A 20,656-nucleotide genomic window follows, 5' to 3' on the forward strand; every position below is an offset into this window, starting at 1 on the left:
TTCGTTTATAGTTATACTGTAGTTATACTGTAATGCGTGTTGTTGTTGTTTTTGTTTGTTCTCAGCTAGATGCAGATTAGGCCATGCTATTGAGTTGATCTGCATTTCTAGAGAAATGTTTGAAGAATCTTTGCTCAGTGGCACAATGGATGAAGAGACAGATGTATAGATGAATGGATGGCTAAGGAAAAACAGATAGATGTAGTAAAATAATCTAATATTTATTCCTGTTTGGTTAGAGTCACAGACAGTAAAAAAAGATTTAAAAATGTGCAAATTCAGTAACATAAAAAATATACACAAAACATGGCTAATGTGCTGTTTGAACTTTGGAGTGATTATTCTAGATTATTATAGTTGGGTTTTTTTTTTTATATCTGAAGTAAGTATTTCAATAAATACAATATTGAGTTCCATTAAATACATAAGGCATGCTGCAAAAAATGCTTTTCTACATCCACTAAAACAATAACTATTACTAAGAAGATGCTGCCTCTGATCTACATCGGCCCCAGGAAGCCACAGCAGCTCAGCTGCAGGAGTAACTGCTCCAAAGTCACTTTGTCAAAACGTCCCAGTCATTTCCCTCTCCTCAAAGTGGCTTCATCTGTAGGGAAACAAGAAAGAGAGATGGTAGTGAGGAAGCGTCTTTAATCTGAAATGCTCTGCATGGGGTTTGCTGGAACAACGTCATCGTACTGGCGTAATCCTCTGGGGTCATGGGCTGCGCGATGACCTTTCTGAAGGCCTCCATCCACTCCCTTCTCTCCTGCTCCTGCTCACACATGAACACAAACTGCCTGCTTGGAGTTTCCATCGCGATCCCACAGTGCCACCGGCCAGACCTCGTGCACCGGCCGCTGCTCTCTGACACAGAGTAGCCGTGGTCTTGGGACCCAATAAAGACGGCGCCTAGATCCGTGGCATCCTAACAATTTGGTGCATAGAAAAGAGTTTTGAATGCAACCAGAAGAAAATATTTAGTTTGCGCGATCATTACTTTTTTTAAAGCTATGAATACACTTCAACAGAAACATTCATGTGCATTTATTAGAAAAGATCAGCTTATTACCAGTGGAGATTTACAGTACAGGAGTTTCCTGTTCACTGAGCACAGAGTGAACCACCTCTTCTTGAACGGCTCACGTTGCTGAAAAACACAAATGCAGCAATCTGATAAGGACGGCAGATGGGCTAGTCCAGCTAAATACATAAATTGTGCTAGAACAACAAACCGTTGGGCCAGTTTTCTCCATGTAGCCCTCTTTCAGGCAATGATTTGTTAACTGAGGTATTAGCTGTACAAAAGAAACAAAAACAATACTGGTAAAATTGCTAAATTAAAATTTATAGTGGTTTAAATAGTCAGCAGCTCAGATGAGCTCAATTCTAATGATTTTTATGTGCTGTAGGAAAAACGTAATTTTCTTATAAACATAAACTAGATTAGTAATAACATGTTTGGTGTTGCTGTAGTGTAGATGGGTGAGTTCAACAGAAACAGAGGTAGTACACAAGAGTCAAGTAAAGGAGAACAGTATGAAGTGGAGTGGCAGGGTAGTAACAGATGGATAACTTCAAGGTATGAAACACATACAGTGAGGTATGGTTTGAAGATGGCGGTAGTGGTAAAAAGACAAAGCTGGAGATATTAAGACTTCCGTTGGAAAGAACCAACAAGGACAATGTCAGAAATGACTACAATTCTTTGTAAAAGTATCAATAACCCTGAAACTCTTTCACATTTGGTCAAGTTGCCCATATTTGTAAAGTGGAAGGAAATTATTCTTGTCTGTCATTTACAAAATCTATATAAAAAAAGTACCTTTGTCTTAAACCCCTTTGAAGCAAATCCTTTTGAGCATCTCTTTCCCACCTTTGCATGTTTAGGGAATTTGTTGCACATGTATCTTTGCAAAACACCTCAAGCTCGGTCAGAATGGATTTTCAAGCCATCCAGCCGTTGTCTATAACCATTTATCCTTACAAAGGATAAACGACTGGACTGACGCATATTTCCAGCGGTCATTGGGCAAAAGGCAGGACACACTCTGGACAGGTTGCCAGTCCTTCACAGGTAAACACAGACACACAACCATACACTCACACCTGAGGGTAATCTAGAGTAGCCAATTAACAGTCAACAAAAAACATTTGCCATTTTTCTTCCACTTGATAAATATGCACTTCTGTTTATGCCCTACCAATAAAATCTCTCACAATAGACTGAGCAGTGACTGTTTTGTGACCAAATGTGAATAAGATTGCATAAAATCAGACACAAAGGAAATGTTGAGATGTTTTGGAAAGCTCCACGGCATAGTCAGTGAAGGTGGTGAAGATGGAGCTGCCACCAAGGAGGAAAAGAGTATTATCACAGAAAATGTTAATAAAGGTAATGAGGCAAAGTTAGCAGAGAATTAGTGTTACAGTGGAAGATGATGTGGGTGGAGTGAGTTGGAAAATTCACTTATGGTGACCCCTAAATAGCCAAAAGAAGTGAGAGTAAAGCAAATGTAACCAAAGCCTATAAATTGTGTCATGAGGTTTGGTAGTGGGCTTAGCATGAACAAAAATATCTGTAGGCGAGTTAGAGCAGGGGTTAAATTAAACTCTTTGTACCGAAAGTAACACTGTCTTGCAATATTGACCTATGAGTGTCAGACTTGACAATCATAGCTCACACATCCACATTCAAACAAACTCTGCTCTACTGTCTGACTCAACATGGTTAATGTTCATTTTATTGTGAGCCAATGAAGATGACAAACTTGGATCACATCAGTGTTTGGTAAAGTAGAGTAAAAGTTGTCTCACATCAATATGTTGTAGAGTGGGATGTTTCTTCAAGAGATACGCCAAGCGTGTGGCACGAATAGCATTGAAGAATGACACGATGACCTGGAAGGAGTAAGAGATACAACAAATTAAGATAGATGAGAAGATTTTGTAAAAGTGGACTTTCTGTCAGGTCTATTTATTTAGTTAGTATAAATGGAAGAATTTATATGATTTTCATATATTTGGATTTGCTCTAATGCCAGATATATAAGACAAGTTGCTTTACCTGCCCATTCTCATGGTAAACAAACAGGTTCCTTGTACGCTCATCCTCCAGATAGGAAATCTGCAGCCCATGAGGATGACCGATTTTCTGTGGCTGGAAATGTGCATTAAGATCCTTCATGCTGATAACTGCTTTGGCAACCTTGGACTTGATTTTCATGAGAAAATGTAATTAGTACAGAGAAAAATTATCAAGAAGTTAATGCAATCATGCTTTTAAAATTAAAAGAACTTACATCCTCCTTAGTGAAGTATTTGAGGGTGAAATCCTTCTGCGACAGCACAAAGATTCTCTTGAGGAACTGTTTGTTGTCTCTGCCCTTCTTCCATAGTGTTGATTCAAATAAATCTAAAGTGGGTACATTACGTAGATTATTGACAATCAGGTTCACATTTCAAAAGCCCCTGTCAAGCTATCCTTTCCATAGATAAAGAAGGATCCAACATCACATTAATAGTTATTCAACAGTGTCGAATACACAATTTTGTCACATGCGAAGGCAGGCTTTTAGACAACAAATTTTGCTCCCAGTTGATGCTGCTCTCACAAGTTTCATGTATCACACTTGCACCCACTACTACAGAATCACTCAAATGCTACTCCAATCTATCACAGCAATAACCTAGTAATATCATTACCTAAGCTCATGATATCCTATGCAGCCACTTTGTCTGCGCTGGTGAACATTCATTCTGCTTGGTATGCTGAACGTTTGAAGGTGAAACTGACAGCATATGAATAATTTTTTAATAATCAATTGATCACCGAAGGGCATTCATGGAAATTGAACTTTTATCCTGAAATGATCATTTGATTCTTAAATATTAAAAAAATAGATGATTAATTTAATTAACCCTGTTCTGATGAAGTAAAACTCTATGAATCACACACTCTTGATCCCAATATGCATGCATTATTTAAGGAAAAGTGCATCAAAAGAAATGCACAATCTTCAAAGACGTGACAACACTTGCTTTATTTCCACTGGATTAGACCTTTATAATGTTTTTTTTTAATTAAAAACATAGAACAGTGTGACAACAGCCACATTTAACTTTTAAGTGGTATATGTTCTTGAAAAGTTCAAGAGAATTACCAAAGTTGTAAGTCTGCAGAAACTCGCTGTTTTCTCCCGTGAACTCCCGTCTTTCATACTTTGCACGGATCCATTGTTCCTTAAGAACACTGAAACAAAGCATAAACACACGTTGCTTTGGGTGGCAGAAGTTTTTTCATTATTTACTCAAGCATTTGCTCCATATCTGTGTCCTGTTGAGACAGTTTAGTATTAGCTTTCCATCTATGCTAAGCTGATGAGGTGAATACGTGTCAAATGCGACGAAGGTCACTCACATGCAGTCGTGTTGCTGTGGCCTGTAATAGAAGGCAGGGACACATTTCTCGAAAAAGGCTTTAGCAACAGAATTCCCCCGCTCTTGCATGAACTGAAACCACAGCATAATGGGTTTTAAAATGCTACAAAAGGACAGTACATGTTTATTCAGTTTCCTTCAAATATTTTAAACTTAACTGGATACATGAAGCAAACCTTTCTTATTGTAAATCATGACATACGACAACAACTGACATGAACAACCTTTGACAAAATTACATCATGTCTTTTTTGTCAAAACATCAGCCAAAAAGCAGAAGCCATGATTTAGTTTGTATAACCCCATTCACCACTAATAACTAGATGTCATCCTCTTTTTCATGACGTTTGACTCACTTACCTTTGGCTTGGCTCACTGACCTATTAAAAAAAATCCTTACAAACAAGATGACTTCTATAAATGTCTTCCTCTATATAAAAAAAATTCTAGCAACCATGCTAGGCCCTCAATGTTACAAACTCACTTAAACACACCAAAAACAAAGACTTTGTGGAACATTTGTGTTGTAGGGTTGTTGATGTTATTATTTATGTGAACATCCAGCAGAACATCTCCCCCGACTGGTAGGCAAAATCCAGAAAATATTGTATTTGCAAAAACATGCACAAATGTTAATGAAATCTAAATATTTTTTACCCACCCCCACCCCCTAAAACAGTAAGGGCTCGATCAGCTACCCTGGTAACCTCTTACTGAAGTCCCAGCCCAACTCTTTATGTACAGTTTTTGAATCATCAAAATGCCTTTGTCCTTATACATTTTCAGACTCTCTGTTGTAGGTTTCCTGCAGTTCTTATGCCCATTGTCCTGTTGTCTAACCAAGTCTTGGCCAAAGTTCAGCAGACACACTGTTAATAATAAATAACTAATTGAATAAGAGGCGCCCAGTTTTTGTCTTTCCCCAGATAATCAGTCTCCCACCTCTGTGCGACTGGTATGAACTGTTTGTACTGGTATCTTGATTTTGGTTTTCCCTCAGGGTTTTGCTGTTTATCAGGGTTTACAAGCTGGAATCATTTTTAAGCAACCCCTATTTTTTCATTTTTCATATGTAATAGTAATTGTCATTTACTTGCTAAGTGATGTCTGTGGAGTCTTACTATTTCTTCAAGATATTCAAGGACTTAACTCAGCCTAAATGAACCTTTGTGGAAAGTCCAATCCTAGGGAAAATATCAGCTGTTTTTCTCTTGTGAAAAATCTTTAATGCTGATAATGATGGTAGAATAATTATTTTTGAAAAATTCTTTCAACCTTTTCCAAAGTGATGGGAACTCAATGTTCTGAACAAATGATGCACTAAAACCATCATAGAAATGCTGTAGCTTACTACTAAACAAATACTAAAGTCCACAGATGAACAGCACAGAGTTAAAGTATATTGCCCAAGGACACAACAACTGAGATGAACGGAGCAATTCAAACCCCTAACAGGCTACAGTTTGTCCTGTAGCCGGTATCCCACCAGCTACAGGACAAATTTATCTTCTGAGTTATCAATTTTCCTTTGCCATTATTTCTTCAAGACCCGCCACTGACTACAAACAGTGTCAAGATTTGTAGAGTGGACTTAGTTTGAAACACTTTCAATATTTTGGTTTTCTTCTGATAAAATGAGTAATAACATGTTATATAAGCCATTATTCTTCTTTTACAAGAAAAAAAAACCCCATAGGAACTGAAACACCGTCTACTGTCTCTTTCACAGAATGGTGCATTTGAGGAAAATCTGGTCAGACACTGAAAGAAACACGATCTCGCATGCAAACTGGAAAGAAAAAAAATATTCTATTACAAATCACTACCTGCACTAAGGAATCTTCCCAGTAATCCAGGCGTATGGATTTCACTTTGCTGACAGCAGACAGGTTGCGGTGCATGCCCGAACAGTTTAGGCACACAAACATGCCAAGAGTGTACGAGGCCCAGTCAGGCTCTGTGAGAGTGAAAGACCACAATTTTTACTTTGTGAGACGGAAAAAAGCAGATGAAAAAGTTAGTATTCTGTCTACATCTTCCTGTCACACAGGCCAATACTGTCTAAACTGTCCTCATGGTAGCAAATGCTGGGAGTTATAAAAGGAACAATTGGGTCATAACACAATTATACATGAGTCAGAGCTTCCCTTAATACAAGTTTATGCTGAAACGTGACCAAAGCAATAAAACACAACTTTAAATGCTCTCTTCATCAAAATGTCACATGGCTCCAAGTGATTATTTACTGTTTTCACTTTGTTAAATAAGACCATTACAATATAATCAGGAATGGATAAAAAAAAAAAGTCTTGAAAACCCTAGTATGCAAAATGTTCAGAAATCATAAATCTGAGAGCATACTCACCAGGAGCTGCACAGTCAGCACATTGGTTGTTTCCCGGCTGCCGCACCAGATCCAGAAGGATTTTGTTGTTTCTGCTCTGACTGGCCATAGAGGAAAGTTTGCTGTCACCCAGACAGCTAAAACCAGAGGAAACGGCTACTAGGCATCAACTCCATGCTGACTCCAGTCTGGGCTGTTCTGCTCTGGGGCAGATAAAAACACAGTTTCTTCTCACTGAGCCAGTATTTCCTCTTAACAGGGCAGCATTATGAAGTTTATTGTTCTGCATACAAAACACAGAGCTCCAGGAATAACTTAGAAAGGAAGTGAAACAAACACCACTTTGCTGCACAGCGATTGACTTACCGTATCAGCTTATTGGCTTGCAGCTCATAAAAAAAGTTGGAGTTTGACTGGCAAGGATGAGATTTTATCTTGGTGGTGGAGTTACACTGTAACTCTGTATAACTATTACCTTCAGTTAACAGTATTTTACAAGCTACTAGCTAAAGGAAGAATAGGCACTAGTTTTTCTTTCCTCTGTTCAAATTTTTCACTTGCTTAGATATATAATTTGTTAAACAATCCACTTACTTTTTTCTAACACTTCAACAACAGAAAGAAGGCATGAGATGCTTTGTAGATTATATGGCGAACCACACTGGTATCAGAGCAGGACTTTTAAGGGACACAAACCCGCTCGATCAGGTTGAACACAAGCGAGTAAGGGATTGTGCATGAAGACGAAGGGAGGAAAAGTTTGGACACACTGACGTGAACAATTGCCTATAAGGAAGCATCCAAAAGCTTGTTGTATACCCTGTAGTCAGAGATGGTTTTATCATGTTTCACCAATGCAGCAAACATCAGTAACAAAAGCAGATATGTCAGTTACCCCCAATGAAGAAGTTGGACACTTTGCAACATGAAATCATTTACTACAACAACAAAAAATGTTCACTGTTTCATTGAAATACATGTAAGAGACAAGCCTGTCATGGAAGCCCATTTCTGTCACATGTCCTATCTTAATGATGAGTTTTATAGTTAGAAATATGAGATTTAAAGTTGGAAATATGACTGAAACAGAAACTTATGTGTTAAATGTGACTACATCAGATAGTTACGCATTTATTATTCCCTGTGTAGCTCTAATGATTCTCTGTAGGGTCTCCCTGTCAGATGAAGAACTGCTGCTGAACCAAGTTATGATGTGCAGAGCAGTGGTAGGACAGCAGAAAGTGTTGTGACAATTTAATCTCTCTCTCAGAGTTCTCAGGAAGGACAGTTATTGAAGGTAGGAAGTGTGTTTTCCCAGAAACTTGAACGTTGATATTCTCTCATCTTTTTCACATTTATTTACAAGAACAGATGGGACTTTCTTCCGAAAATCAATGAGAGCCTTTTCTGTCTTGGTTTTCAGGGCCGTCTGTGAGCTTCTGGACGGTGATGTTCCATTATGCAAAAATATGTTTATGTATGCAAGGTATGCAATGTGCTGCCTATGTGCATATTTACTCCTTTTAATGCATTTCTTTCCGATTAACAATGGGTAGAAATTGGCCAACAATAATACATATTTTATACTCCGGTGAAGAAAAGGTTTTCCGTTTATTATTTATAATTTTATTTTGAAGATCTACCGACGTTGTAAACGATGTATTTCCGACTGACCTCAAAACTGAAGGTGACGTATTTCCGGTAGAGGTCCGCCAGGGGTTTGTAGCTTGTGCTTCTGCAAAATACGAAATGACACAACGCAGCTGAACAAATATTGCTTTTAAAATAAGGACGATGTGGTTTGTGAGGAGATTTCTCTCGTCGGTGGTTTACAGGGGTTCGTATGTATGGTGATATTATGTGTTTTTTTATTTTATTAAATCACGTGGTGTAGTTCAGCTGGTTGCAAGTGTTTAAAACTTCAATGGGTAAACTTGGATAAAATCACAATTTAACCCGCTCTGTTTAAATTATTCTAGGGCAGAATATTTAAAGGCAGGCTTATGATGTCTGCTGTGTTTTCCGCTTATATCTCTGTCCGCTGCAGGTCACTATGCCGGGCAGTCCGGACTCCTGCTCCGACCTCGGTACGGCTCCCTTCCGGCGGACCTGGAGCTGCGCTACCTCCAGTGCACCTGTTGCTGGAGGAGCCGGGTTCCCGTGGCGGGTTTTGAGACTTTAAACGCCGCTCTCACTTCTTCTTCCTCCTCCTCCTCCTCCCTGTCGCCTGAGTCCTGTAAGGAGGACGGCAGGACTACACTGGACGCCTGCTACACCTCCGAGCAGCGGGACGCCATCCTCCAGCTCCTCAACAACGCCACCTCGGCGGAGATGGCCAGCGTCAAGCTGCTGAGAGGCCGCAAGTCGCTCAACATCGTGGAGTACAGGACCAAACACGGACCGTTTAAAACTCTGGAGAGCGTGGTAAATGTCCCGCTGCTGAAGCACAAGAGCGCGGTCATAGTGTTCAACTCCATCGTGAATCCGGTGAAGAAGGAGAGGAAGGTTCGGATACAGCTGGCCAAGTTCATCAGACCGGAGGTGGACAGGTCCTGGTTGGAGGTGAGATGCTGGTTCAGAGTCCTCATGAGTCTGATTATGACAAACATCTTCTCAAATCATGTTAGAAGTAAACAGAGCACTCTTGCTGTGGGTTTATGTTTATACAGTGGCTTGCAGAAGTGCTCATGTCCAATGAACTTCCACATTTTGCCTCACTAAGTACCAAAACTAGGGCTGGGCGATAAATCGATTTGATCAATTAATCAAAACTTCTGATTACATTTTAGGAAATGTGGATTTTGCACTCCTTGGGTTTCCATAGTCTGCAGTGAGGTCAGTCCTCCCAAAAATTACAATCCTGTTCGCCAAGCAAATTTTGCAACTTCAATTTATTTTGACATTGAATTTAAGTCAACTCACATAATGAATGGTTGAAATATAGGCCTTTTTTTATTGGAAAAAATAAATAAATAAAATTGCACTTTTTAAGGTGAAGAATGAGGGGAAGGGGGGAAAAAATCACATGAGGACTGTGGTTAAAATTGGAAAACTTGACTCTTTTGAAAAATCTGAGATTTTATTTATAATCAAAATTTCCCAGCCCTGCAACAAACCTCAATGCATTTTATGTTCCACACCTACAGAAAACAGCACAAAAATCCCATTAAAATACATTGAAGACGATAGTTGCAACGTAACGAAATGTGGAACATTTTAAGGGTCATGAAGTGCTTTTTATGATCACCCTATATTTCAAAAGTAAAAGTCAAAGGGAGCATAAAGCACTGTTCCCAAGTCATTGTTCTTTGTGTACACAGGATGCTACATCCATAGTATCACTAGTATGTGGAACTAATAAAATCGCTTGGGCCCATGTGGACCGGGAGATGACGGTATTAGAGTGGAAACAGAAGGAGTGTCCTAATTTCTTGAAAGGGACATACATGGCTTCTTCTTACCTGAATGATGTGAGTACGCTCATCACAGCTTTTCAAACGGTGTTATCTGAATCCTCACATCCAGCTGAATACAAAGGTGTTTCCTTTTCTGCCCACAGGTGTCCACGGTGGTGTCCGTCTTGCCATCAGCAGATTTCTATCTGATAGAGAAGCCCGCCATCTCTGTGCAGAATACAGCTCTGTTTCCTATCATGGCCCACATGAGGACTGTGGAGGCCTTGCTGTTTGCTCTGCTGGAGCCCAAAATCTCCCCACCAGAGCCTAATATTCCTCCCAGGTCAGAAAAGACGCTAATTGAAACAACCATAGTTGAGCATTCCTGTCCTTTGTTTTGAAATGTATTATCACAACTGTGATGCTTTTATAGTTATTATTGATTATTCATCCTGTAGAACAGCAGAGTAACAAGTAAAATAGGCATATCTCATTTGGTGTGATCCTCTAGTGGTTTTAACAGAACCTCATGGACTTCTTTGACTGCTAAGATTTACCAACAGTCAGTTCTGGAAAAACAGCAACACACCTGTTATTTGTAAGATGTTTAGCTTCACACACATTTGTGGTTAGAAATTATTCACAAAGCCAGTAAACTTCAGAGTTATGCTTTTAAACTTGATGCTTAACCAATCCTGGGATACACCATTGTCCTCAAAATTGCTAAAATTTGAGATGCTTAAAATGAACGATGCCTGCCACGTGTAACTAGAAGAGAAGGAAATCAGCTGGGGTTTTTGTTGACAGCTTACCTGATTTAAGGTGGCAGCCAAAATGATGAGAAAAGCATATCAACAATAAAGCTGGCATTTTGGTATCTAATGACAACCAGTAGACACCATCTACTGTTTGTCAAATATCTCCCCAGTTTAGGTTACCAAGTACGGCATGCATTTTATTTTAAAATATCTTTCGACGTGTATTTTTCTATCATTACCACGTGTCTCGTATCAAATTTACTTTTATAATGATTAAGTCAACCAGATTTGAGGTTTAGCACCTTGTCATCCGCAAAAGATTTTACTACAATCTACATTCAGTGAAACCGTTTGACGTTTTCTCGTCTTCAGCAGCATTAAACGCAGAAATAACGAGTCCTCTTTTCCTCATCAGGGTTCTTAACATGATGAGGACCGCCGTGGGACGCCACTTTGACCTGATTGTGGGGGAGTCTCGGACTAGCGGGGCTCAGGTAGTGCGCCAGCTGATGACTGAGTCAGTAACGCAGAAGTTTCCCAGGATAAACGTCCCTCAGGAACTGCTGGCCAAGTACAGGAACTACTTCCAGATGGGCAGCAGGAGAGGAGGGGAGGAGCTGTGTGACGCTCTGCTGCAGGCTGTGGCTTTTTACGAGCTCCTCACTGATTCTTCCTGTTAACTGGATATGTTTGATTCACCATGAACAGACCTCACTGCAGACTCCTGAACTGCATCATCGGTCCTTTAGGGATCCATAGGGTGTTTAAATGGGATTAATATAGAATTTGGTATTTTGTGTTTGTCATACAGTGAGCTATTTTTTTCCTCTTTTTGGAGCATCTTCACTCCCTATAGTGTGTAAAATATGTCAGGATGGATTTAAAGCACACCTAATGAATAGTATAACAAATCTTATCTAAAAATACTTTTATTTATATTTCCTATTTGCACTTTCATGAAAATAAAACATGATAAGTCATCTCTAAGGCAGTGAATCCATCAGTCAGAGTTTAGGTCAAATAAATACGGTGAAACCTGTCGAGCTCAGGAGTCTTTCTGAACTTTCGTTAACAGGAAATCCTCAGCGAGGAGTTGGATGGCAGATTTTGAGAGGCCTAAATGTGAATGGCCCAGGTAGTTCCAATGCCTGTGAGAACAAAAACAGAAACATATTTTAAAGACCATTTGGCTGCATAAAAAAAAAACTGAGAGAGAAGATTCAACTATCTCAACCTTATTTGCTTAAAAAGTAGAAATGGTGAAGTTTAGCACAGAATCAGTGACCCACCTGCCCAGCTCTTCTCTGTGCTGCTGTGCACTGACAGTGTGACAGATGAGGCGGAGAACCGGCAGGTAGTCGACACAGACGGCCCGTCTGTTCCCCAGCAGGCTGAAGGACTCACTCCTGAGCAGCAGCCGACTCACTCTGGACCTCCTTTGGGACACCCTGGAAAGACGGATAAGCTACTCAAAGTCAGGTATACTGCAACCGTTCGAGTCTTCTTTTATACTCCTGAAAAAACAAGATGTTAGGACCCAGCATAACCTTTACTTTATACAGTCATTGGAAAAAAAACAAAACATACACCCTGTAATCATTTTTCTTTTACTAGCTTGTAAAAGTGTTCAAATTTAATCTCAAGTGTAGAAAAACAACAATGTCTTACAGATTTAATTAAACAAAAAGCAAAATGTAACTATACCATTGCTATTTCCGTTTGAGTTGTAAAGGTAAAGTAGCAGCCAGATGCTAATCAATCACATATTTTACCAGAGACTTAAGTCTGTCAAATAAATGGGTGATCTATCCCAGCCTTTTAGCGCCTGATTAATTTTGTGTTTCAAAACGCTGCAGTTTTCATTCCTGAGTCAGATAATGTACAACCGGGGTGTCAAAGTCAAGTCTGGAACAGGAAAACGTCTCAGACTGGAAGGACGTCAGGCAAGTTCAGATCGTAGAAAACACAAGATCTCCAACTCAAACAATCCACACCTCAGTTAGCATGTTGAAGATCACGATCTGGGAATTTCAAAATGACTTAAATACTGCATGTTTGGAAAGGTTACCAGGAAACCTGTATCTGTCAAAAGACTATGGAAGCATGGTGAAGGTTTGCAGAGATGCATCCGAGTTGTGGAACAAAGTCCTTTGGGCAGATGAGACCAAAAGTCGAGATGTTTGACCATAATGCACAGCAGTATAGCGCTTTGAAAACAAATAGCTTATCAGGACAAACACTGAATACCAACCGTTAAACATAGTGGTGGAGGAATGATGATTTGTTAACTGAGCTCTGTATACCAAAGTATTCTGGAGTCAAATGCAAGTTTCAGGTAAATCTCGGCTCAAAACACAAACACAGCAGAAAATATAACGGTGAATGAAGGCGAATTGGCAGGTTATTATTTTTTTTCTTTGTCCATCAAAACTCCCACCTTTTTCAGCTTGTAAACACATCAACAGCATGTTCTTTGAGTTTAGTAAAAATAGGACAAATACAAGAGATGTTGATATACTTAAAATGGAACAGCAATGCAATTCCTATATTTTCTGTTGCATTTAAAACTGCTACCTCTAATGTTTTGCCCATGTTTTTATTTTATGAACACTATTGTTAAGTTTATGCCCATCGTTACCTAAGGAGGATTTGTGATGCTGTGGTTTTGAAATACAAGAATGTACTCTAAATAAAGTTATTTTTCCCAGAGTGCGGTTATACTATTGCACTGTATGTTTACTTTTTACAGGTCTTTACATACCATTAAATCTTCTAGATTAAGAACTTCTAGAAAGTTGAACTGAAAACTGTTTTGATCTGGTGTGGAGTATTAAAAGTGGAGCAGACTCACCTTGACGCACATCGAGGTTGAGCAGTAAAGCTGAGACTCTGTCTTTTACAGCAGCTAGTTAACAGCAGCCTCTCCTGCAGTCTGTTCCACTGCTTATCGCCCAGTTTTTGTTTACATCTGTAGGCTTCAGTCCGCGCCTCAGTAACTCTCCACCAGCACTGCCGACAACCCAAACCTTCAGCTGCTGCCTTCATTTCCTCAAGCCTGCCCTGCTTCAGACTCCTGCCGTCCTCCTCCCCCGGCTCATCCAACAATCCGTCCTTTAAATCTGCTCCGGTCCAAACAAACACTTCGGCCGTGTGCAGGCCTGAAACATAGTGAGGTAGCGTCGAGTCAATGTCTGACATGAGGTCAAAGAAATCTGCCAGTCCGTCCAAGCAGTCGGTAACCGATTTGGCTGCACGTTTTTCAGGTTTGTCCCGGGTCTCGGTGAATGATGGCGCTCTTTGAGGTCTGCTGGTTAAATGTGACGCTGATTTGGAAGCCGTGAATCTCCTTCGGCTCAGCCGGGAAGATTTGTTGTGGGTCGGCGACACCTCTGAACCAAAGGTGTGACTCAGTCGCAGAATGTGAGGATTAGAGCGCCTTGGCTCAGTCTGCTGCTGGGAATCGGACTCAGGGGCTCCGATAGAGAGAAGGAGCTCCAGGTTGGAGTAGAGCAGAGGTACACCTCTTCTCCAGCTCTCAGACAGGATTTTGAGAAACTTCACCATGTTCTCTTCTGAGAGGGACCCACGCTGGAGAACAAAAGAAATAAAAAAAACAAGAAGTCTGCAAAGATATTGAGGCTGAAATGGTCAGATTAGTTGTGATGAATTGACTATTGGAATAATAGTCAACTAATTTAGTAATCGATTAATTGTTAACTGTACACAGACTCAGAAAGAGGAGAAAGAACAACACAGAGCAGTAAAGGCTGAGCTTTTCACATCATGATTTTTCAGATGCAGATTCATCCTTTGCTACAAATGATCAAATGTTCACCAAATTAATGCTATGTTATTGCATTTTAGGCAAGAAAATGCTTTTCTTTTTAAAAAAAATGAAAATGATTACTGGTTTATTTGCATATTTTACTTGTTTCTAACATGGTATAGGAAAGGTTTAAATGGTTAAATAAAAAATCTAATCATAATTACCAATAGCTAAAATAATAGTTAGTTGCAGCCCTAAAAGGTGTTCAGAACCAGTAAATAGAGCCTTCCAGTGTGTAATCTGATCTTTGTATAAAGTACTTGCCTTTAAGAAATTAAGAAGGTAATTTGGGGTCACAGGATGGAGACCCAGCATGTGTACGGAGCAGCCTGCTTGCCAGGGAGAAACCTTTGAATCAAGACCGCATCCTTCTGTTGCGCTGCAGTCTGCAAACAAAACCGCTGCCAGGTTTGTTGTTGTCGGGGTTTTAAACAACAGAAGACGTATCCACAAAATTAAACTTACGGTGTGAGCTGATCGGTTCTTCAGCCAGCGCTCCGCCCTGCGACCCTCTGCTGCTGTTAACCCAGAGCTGCAGCTGCAGCAGGCTGCGCCTCACGTCGCCGCATGCAAGTCTGAAGAGGCTGCTGGCATCGTCTGGAGGCAGCTGGAAGTTTTCAGCCAGACACACCAGCTGCAGATAACTACACACATTCACCTTCAAAACGAAGAAAAGACAGTATTTTTTAAAGATTGTGCTTCGCTGATCTCCTCATTACTTTACTGTGCAAGAATTGAGGAAATAGATGAGCTTTCTATGTGTTTTTGAAATCAATTGCAGCTGCAGACATGCATGATGCTGTGTCAATGTAACTTACTGATGGTGGAGTTTTGAAAGTTATTTCATCCAGGTTGCAGCCAAATCTCTCTTTGAATGAGAGATCTAAGGAAAACATACAGACATGCATTTAAAGAAACTCAATATGTTTGATCAGAAGTTTAGATCCATCCATTATGGACAAGAATGCCATTCACTCACAGCTTTAAATTAATCTTTTACCAGACTAGAGTCAACAAAAACTTTAATGATTTTTTACAAGCAAAGACAGAGAGTGCAGCTGAATATGCTGATGCAGCAGTAAAGTCAGCAAGGTCATCTAGCCGATACCACACACAGCTGAGGCTTAAACAACTCATGTGACTCACACACACCTAGAGAGCATGATTCTGTACTGTTCAGAACAGTGTTCAATCTTAATTGATAATATAATGTGTCAATAATTGTCTAATTAGGACACGTACCCCACTGTTATTTTTTTACAGCAAGCTTTCTGGTTTAGAGAAAAAAATGGGTGTTCATTTTTCAAAGTCATATTTTTACTAAGTTATTCATACATCTATAGATGTCAGTTTCAAACTAAATATTTAATTTACACACTAAATATTTAGTTCATAAACTAAACATTTAGTTTTGTAACAAACTTTTGTTTGCTAGCTAAATGTATGAAAACTCTTGAACTGTCCATGAAAGTTTGAACACTGTAAAAGCAACCAATTTGCAGAAAGTTTGTTTAGTTACAGGATGTTCTGAGAGACAGTTGGCAGCATTTTATAACAGCTGTAAGTATCATTTTGACCCTGTGTGGTCAAAAAGGTGCAATAAATGCAACCTTTTGCACCCAACTTTGGTTTTGAAATTGTTGTGTTGTTTGATCACACCACCGTGGAAAAAGTTGAAACTCCTAAATTTATTTTACATCACATCCATGTTGAGTATTACAGAACGTTTTTCAATGAAACTGTCCTCTAAATGAGCAATTACATTATTTCAAGACTTTTATTTAAAATAAAGAGATTAAAATCCAATCTTACCATTAGTGGTCAGGACAACAGGTCGTTTTGTGGTGGTCATAAAGGCTTTTATGGCTGTCAGGAAGCCAACATCGTCCTCAAATACCACATCAACCTATTAGAGCAGAATGTTGCAAATAAAAAATAAAAGTCAACTACAGCCAGGCATTTAATAACTTATAAAGAAAGGTTTTACCTCCTCGAACAGAATGAGTGACGTGGCTGTCTTCTTGTTGTGTGGCGCCTCTTGACCGCATCCTGCTGAGGAGTTCTCCACTTCCTTGGTCTTTGCTTTTCCAGTTTTCATCTTAAAGTAGCGAGCCAACGTGACAGTGGCTGGCTTAGCTTTAAATTTACGACTAGGCGAGTTTCGCGCCGCACGTTTTTTGGACGCGGCGACGGTATTTTTAGGGAGTTGTAATTTTTCTGGAAAACAAGCATTAAGAACATCAGGAAAAAGAATTACTGTTGCTGCTGACTAAAGAGTCTCGTAGAACAGTTGCATTTTAAATAAACTCAAAGAGCATTATTTACCTTCAAACTAACTGATTTTTTTCTTTAAGGTATGTCTGCCATCAACTTCTTGATTATTTTTTTCAATTTCATATCATAATAAACAAACTAAAAACAAAATTTCTTTGTGGGGAAAAAAACAGATATTTCTGTTTTCACTGCGGTGTAGAAACAGTTCTGGTTGTGCTTTAGTGCAACCAACACCCTACCTGGTAAGGCCTCAGATTTAGGAGTACAGCTGTTTGAACTGTAGTTGTTGAAGTATGCAGGCTTCAGTGGATCTTCCCCTGGAATTTCCACAAGGTGAGACTGTGTGGTTTCCTTCAGCTGAGACAGAACACAGCGGCCACTGCGCTGCGAGGAGCAGTTCACCTCAAACACCTGTCGTTTAAAGGGGGGGGACAGTAAAGTTTCACAATGTCGTCTTAAAATTATGCAATAATTCCTCTGTGGAAAGACTTAGAAGTGGAAGGATTTAAAAAAAATTAGTCCACAATGGTTTGCAACAATCAGCTTTAAGCCTAATAAATAATTGATGGTAAATCCCCACCTTGAAGCCGAGCTCCTGGGCGCAGGCGTACACAGCAGCCGTCTTGCCCACACCCGAGGGTCCTGAAAGCAGCATGGCTTTACCCAGCGGCTCCGCTCCTCCTTCCTCCAACCCAGCCTCACCCTGGAAGTCTCCACAGTCCCACGAACCTGCTCGGTGGTATTAGGAAAATGTTTCTAAAGAATGTTTGAGAATGTTTCTAAAACATAAAAACAAGAAATTACATTAAATCAAACTAAACTTTGAAATAAAGGTAGAAAGAAAGACCACCACTGTTTTCGTCTTGTTTCCTTTCTGCCCTTTGTCTCCGCTCGTCACCGTCAGCTCTTTGTTTCCAGTTCCTCAGCCAACTGCTCAAAAACAGAAAGAAAAAGCAGTTTTTCTCATGAAGTATTTACCATGAGAACTTTATTTGATGGCAGGGGTCAGGACAGACTTAAACTTACCTGTGCAGCTTATTCACCGAGGCAGAATTACCGATGATTTCACTGGAATGTTGAGGAACATACTTGTCGGTCCAGAGAACATCCTCAAAACAGGGATCTAGAAAAAAAAGGGGGGAAAACTATCCTGTACGACACAAAGTCATTGTACAAAGTAAAAGTAAACCCTCTGTTTACTGGGGTTTTGAATATCAGGACTTTTAAAGGATTCAAATTCAAATCCAACTTCAATTAGTGACAATAAGTCACACTGTCAGTATTTATTGAACAAAAACAAAGCTGGACTGAAAAGCTGTAGTTGATAAATTGAGTACAGCCTTGATTATATGCATGATTTCAGAGGTAAAGTAGGATGTAGGTGCTGCTGCTTTATTGCTTGATTGATCAGCAACTGTAATTACCTCTGTACTCCAAACAGATGCTATGCTAACACAATGCTAAGAAGGAAAGACAGCAGCAATAACAATAGAATAGCCATTATTACAGCCCATTAACCAAGAAAAGGGTTAAAAGGTGATCTCCAAACACTCTGAAGTTTGTCATTCAGCATAGAGAGAGGGATTATTTACAAATGGTAAATATTTTTAACAGCAGATGATCTTTTCTGAGTAGAAATATCAGCAAACTCCATCTCCATCTCAAGCTCTACATGCTTGAGATGACTGTTCTGGCAGACAAAGCAAGAATCTAAAACAGAATAAGTAAATAAAAAAAAATGTGTTCAAATTGTTCAGCATTTATTATAAAGAGCTCTATACTTTATAGTCTTTAGCAACGTTTTGTCCGGTCTCTGAATCAGTGAGTTTGTGGGAACATTAGGCACAGCTTCATTTAAAACCTTTGCTGCCAAGTCTGAAGAGTAAGTATGTCTGTGATATTTTGTAAGTGACCTGGAGATCCAAGGTATCCCAAACATAAAAAAGGCATTGCAGTGACCCAGCCAAAGTAACACACCTTGGGCCAATTAAAAAGCATAGGCAAAATAACAATAAACTCATACATAATCGCAAAAAAAGAGCCTTCATTTAATAGATGACTGTGCAATCTGTTGCATAATAAAGAGCAGATCAATTTCATCATGTCCTGATTTGTAAAATCCAATAATTGACAGAAGGTGTACTTTCTTTTCACTGACCTATTGTGAAAACCGATCAGAATAAAGCAGGGTTTACCTCCTCGAACCTCTTCAGAGCTCTTTATTAGCTCAGTCGCTGGCGTGGTGAGGTTCATCCATCCAGGGTTTGTATGACAGCTGTTTTCCAGACCTACTGGGCTCAGCTTGTGTCCCTTGGGCCTCATCTTCTCATCCTGTCCCGACAGGGGACAGTGTCCCTCTGCTGAGGGGTCAGACCGCAAACGTTTCGGTAGCCTTTGAGAAACTTCAGGTCCACTTCTCCTTTTCTCCTTTTGCATTGAATCTGGATGGAGGGAATGCTCTCAAATGAAAATAAATAAATACAAGTGCAGATTCTGGAAGAAAACGCTAGGAAACCTCACCTGCAGGCCCTGACTCATGCAGCCTCTGGCTTGCTTTCTTCAGCAAAGTGTTGAAAACTGTTGAAACTGGAAAAGCTGGATTTGACTTTTGAATTGCTTTCAGGCAGCTTTCCAGATGTGAAGCAGGGAGCCGTTCCCTGCCGATGACAGGTTTGCCTGTCAGATGAGATCCTGGATGTTGGCCCTGCACGTCGTCACGCTGAGAGGGGGACATTGATTTTTGTTCAGTCTGATAAGACCCCCCATCTGAACGTCCTTTAATCTTCACGTGCTGCAAGAAAATCGGAGCTATTTTAAATCCTGTGCAGAGTGAGCTCTTCCTCTCCTCGCTGTCAGCTGCTGAGAGCTTTTCCTGCGAGGTTTCACCGTCAGAGCAGCCGCCGTCTGATAACACGATAACTGCAGTTCGCGCATGGCGATGATGTCCATCTTTGTTTTGCTTGGTTTTATTGCGCTTCAGTTTGTTTCGCTTCATCTGAACATCATCAAACTTTCCGGTCTGCAGCTGTTTTGTATTTGGCGCTCAGTTATGATTGGAGACACGACGCCGACGTCAAATTATGCGACGTAAATATCGGCATATGTTCATAGCGTAGCCGACTACTGTTAACATGGGCACTGCGACGTAGGAAATGACGCCTCTCGTCTCCCCAGATCCGTTCACTTTTGTTTAAAAGTGAAACCAAGACACTACCTAACATTGCTTACCTCTAAGTAAATAAGTTATTTTAAATGGTATTAACGCTTTAACGTATTGAATTTGTAGGCATTACATTATTTTAACACCGGGGGAACGCTTTAAGCGTGACGCAGCCAGAGATCGTCTATTCAGAAAGACGCTTTCAGTCCCTTTGCAAAGCGTTTTTATTTAACCGAGACAATCATTGGGCAAGAAAAAGCAAATAATACATTGTTTTATTTAAATAGAAATCCATAATCCAATTTGCATTTATTTCCCGTCACTAAATACTTCTTGAACCACTTTTCCTGCAATTCTTTTGTAGTATGTTTACCAGCTTTGAACTTCCATAACACAGAAATATTTGTCCATTGTTCATTACAGCTCGATCTTCAGTTTTTAGGTATCAGGTTTTAAATC

At 39.9% G+C, this 20,656-nt stretch overlaps 3 protein-coding genes across 7 annotated transcripts; 1 reads left to right on the forward strand and 2 right to left on the reverse strand.

The window, feature by feature from the left end:
- Positions 1–200: 200 nt before the first annotated feature.
- Positions 201–7,168, reverse strand: LOC102219725 (arf-GAP with dual PH domain-containing protein 2-like). 3 transcript variants are annotated; one of them, XM_023333351.1, is made up of 11 exons: positions 7,151–7,168; positions 6,806–6,987; positions 6,267–6,397; positions 4,421–4,512; positions 4,164–4,252; positions 3,303–3,415; positions 3,068–3,214; positions 2,818–2,901; positions 1,236–1,298; positions 1,073–1,150; positions 201–928 (listed from the first exon to the last, which is right to left on the reverse strand). In XM_023333351.1, exons 2-11 carry the CDS (start codon positions 6,891–6,893, stop codon positions 593–595), a joined length of 1,221 nt encoding a protein of 406 aa, XP_023189119.1. In that variant the 5' UTR covers positions 6,894–6,987; positions 7,151–7,168; the 3' UTR covers positions 201–592. The 3 variants fall into 3 exon arrangements, with proteins under 3 accessions (XP_023189119.1, XP_005797564.1, XP_023189118.1); XM_005797507.2 differs by lacking the exon at positions 7,151–7,168 and having other exon boundaries at positions 201–607; positions 700–928; positions 6,806–7,125; XM_023333350.1 differs by lacking the exon at positions 7,151–7,168 and having other exon boundaries at positions 6,806–7,125.
- Positions 7,169–8,479: 1,311 nt separating this feature from the next.
- Positions 8,480–13,646, forward strand: tefm (transcription elongation factor, mitochondrial). 2 transcript variants are annotated; one of them, XM_023334524.1, is made up of 6 exons: positions 8,480–8,621; positions 8,832–9,346; positions 10,105–10,254; positions 10,344–10,522; positions 11,353–11,431; positions 12,264–13,646. In XM_023334524.1, the coding sequence occupies exons 1-6, from the start codon at positions 8,579–8,581 to the stop codon at positions 12,273–12,275; spliced, it is 978 nt and encodes a 325-aa protein (XP_023190292.1). In that variant the 5' UTR covers positions 8,480–8,578; the 3' UTR covers positions 12,276–13,646. The 2 variants fall into 2 exon arrangements, with proteins under 2 accessions (XP_023190292.1, XP_014331637.2); XM_014476151.2 differs by lacking the exon at positions 12,264–13,646 and having other exon boundaries at positions 11,353–11,982.
- Positions 11,851–20,232, reverse strand: LOC102235023 (ATPase family AAA domain-containing protein 5). Of its 2 annotated transcripts, none has more exons than XM_023334522.1 (14): positions 19,558–20,232; positions 19,233–19,478; positions 18,064–18,160; positions 17,891–17,967; positions 17,618–17,766; positions 17,277–17,448; positions 16,751–16,980; positions 16,576–16,669; positions 15,582–15,646; positions 15,229–15,421; positions 15,028–15,149; positions 13,789–14,525; positions 12,227–12,385; positions 11,851–12,085 (listed from the first exon to the last, which is right to left on the reverse strand). In XM_023334522.1, exons 1-14 carry the CDS (start codon positions 20,030–20,032, stop codon positions 11,983–11,985), a joined length of 2,919 nt encoding a protein of 972 aa, XP_023190290.1. In that variant the 5' UTR covers positions 20,033–20,232; the 3' UTR covers positions 11,851–11,982. The 2 variants fall into 2 exon arrangements, with proteins under 2 accessions (XP_023190290.1, XP_023190289.1); XM_023334521.1 differs by having other exon boundaries at positions 17,888–17,967.
- Between the last annotated feature and the right edge of the window lie 424 nt (positions 20,233–20,656).

This window comes from Xiphophorus maculatus, chromosome 5 (assembly GCF_002775205.1).
Source record: "Xiphophorus maculatus strain JP 163 A chromosome 5, X_maculatus-5.0-male, whole genome shotgun sequence".
Taxonomy (NCBI): Eukaryota; Metazoa; Chordata; class Actinopteri; order Cyprinodontiformes; family Poeciliidae; genus Xiphophorus; species Xiphophorus maculatus.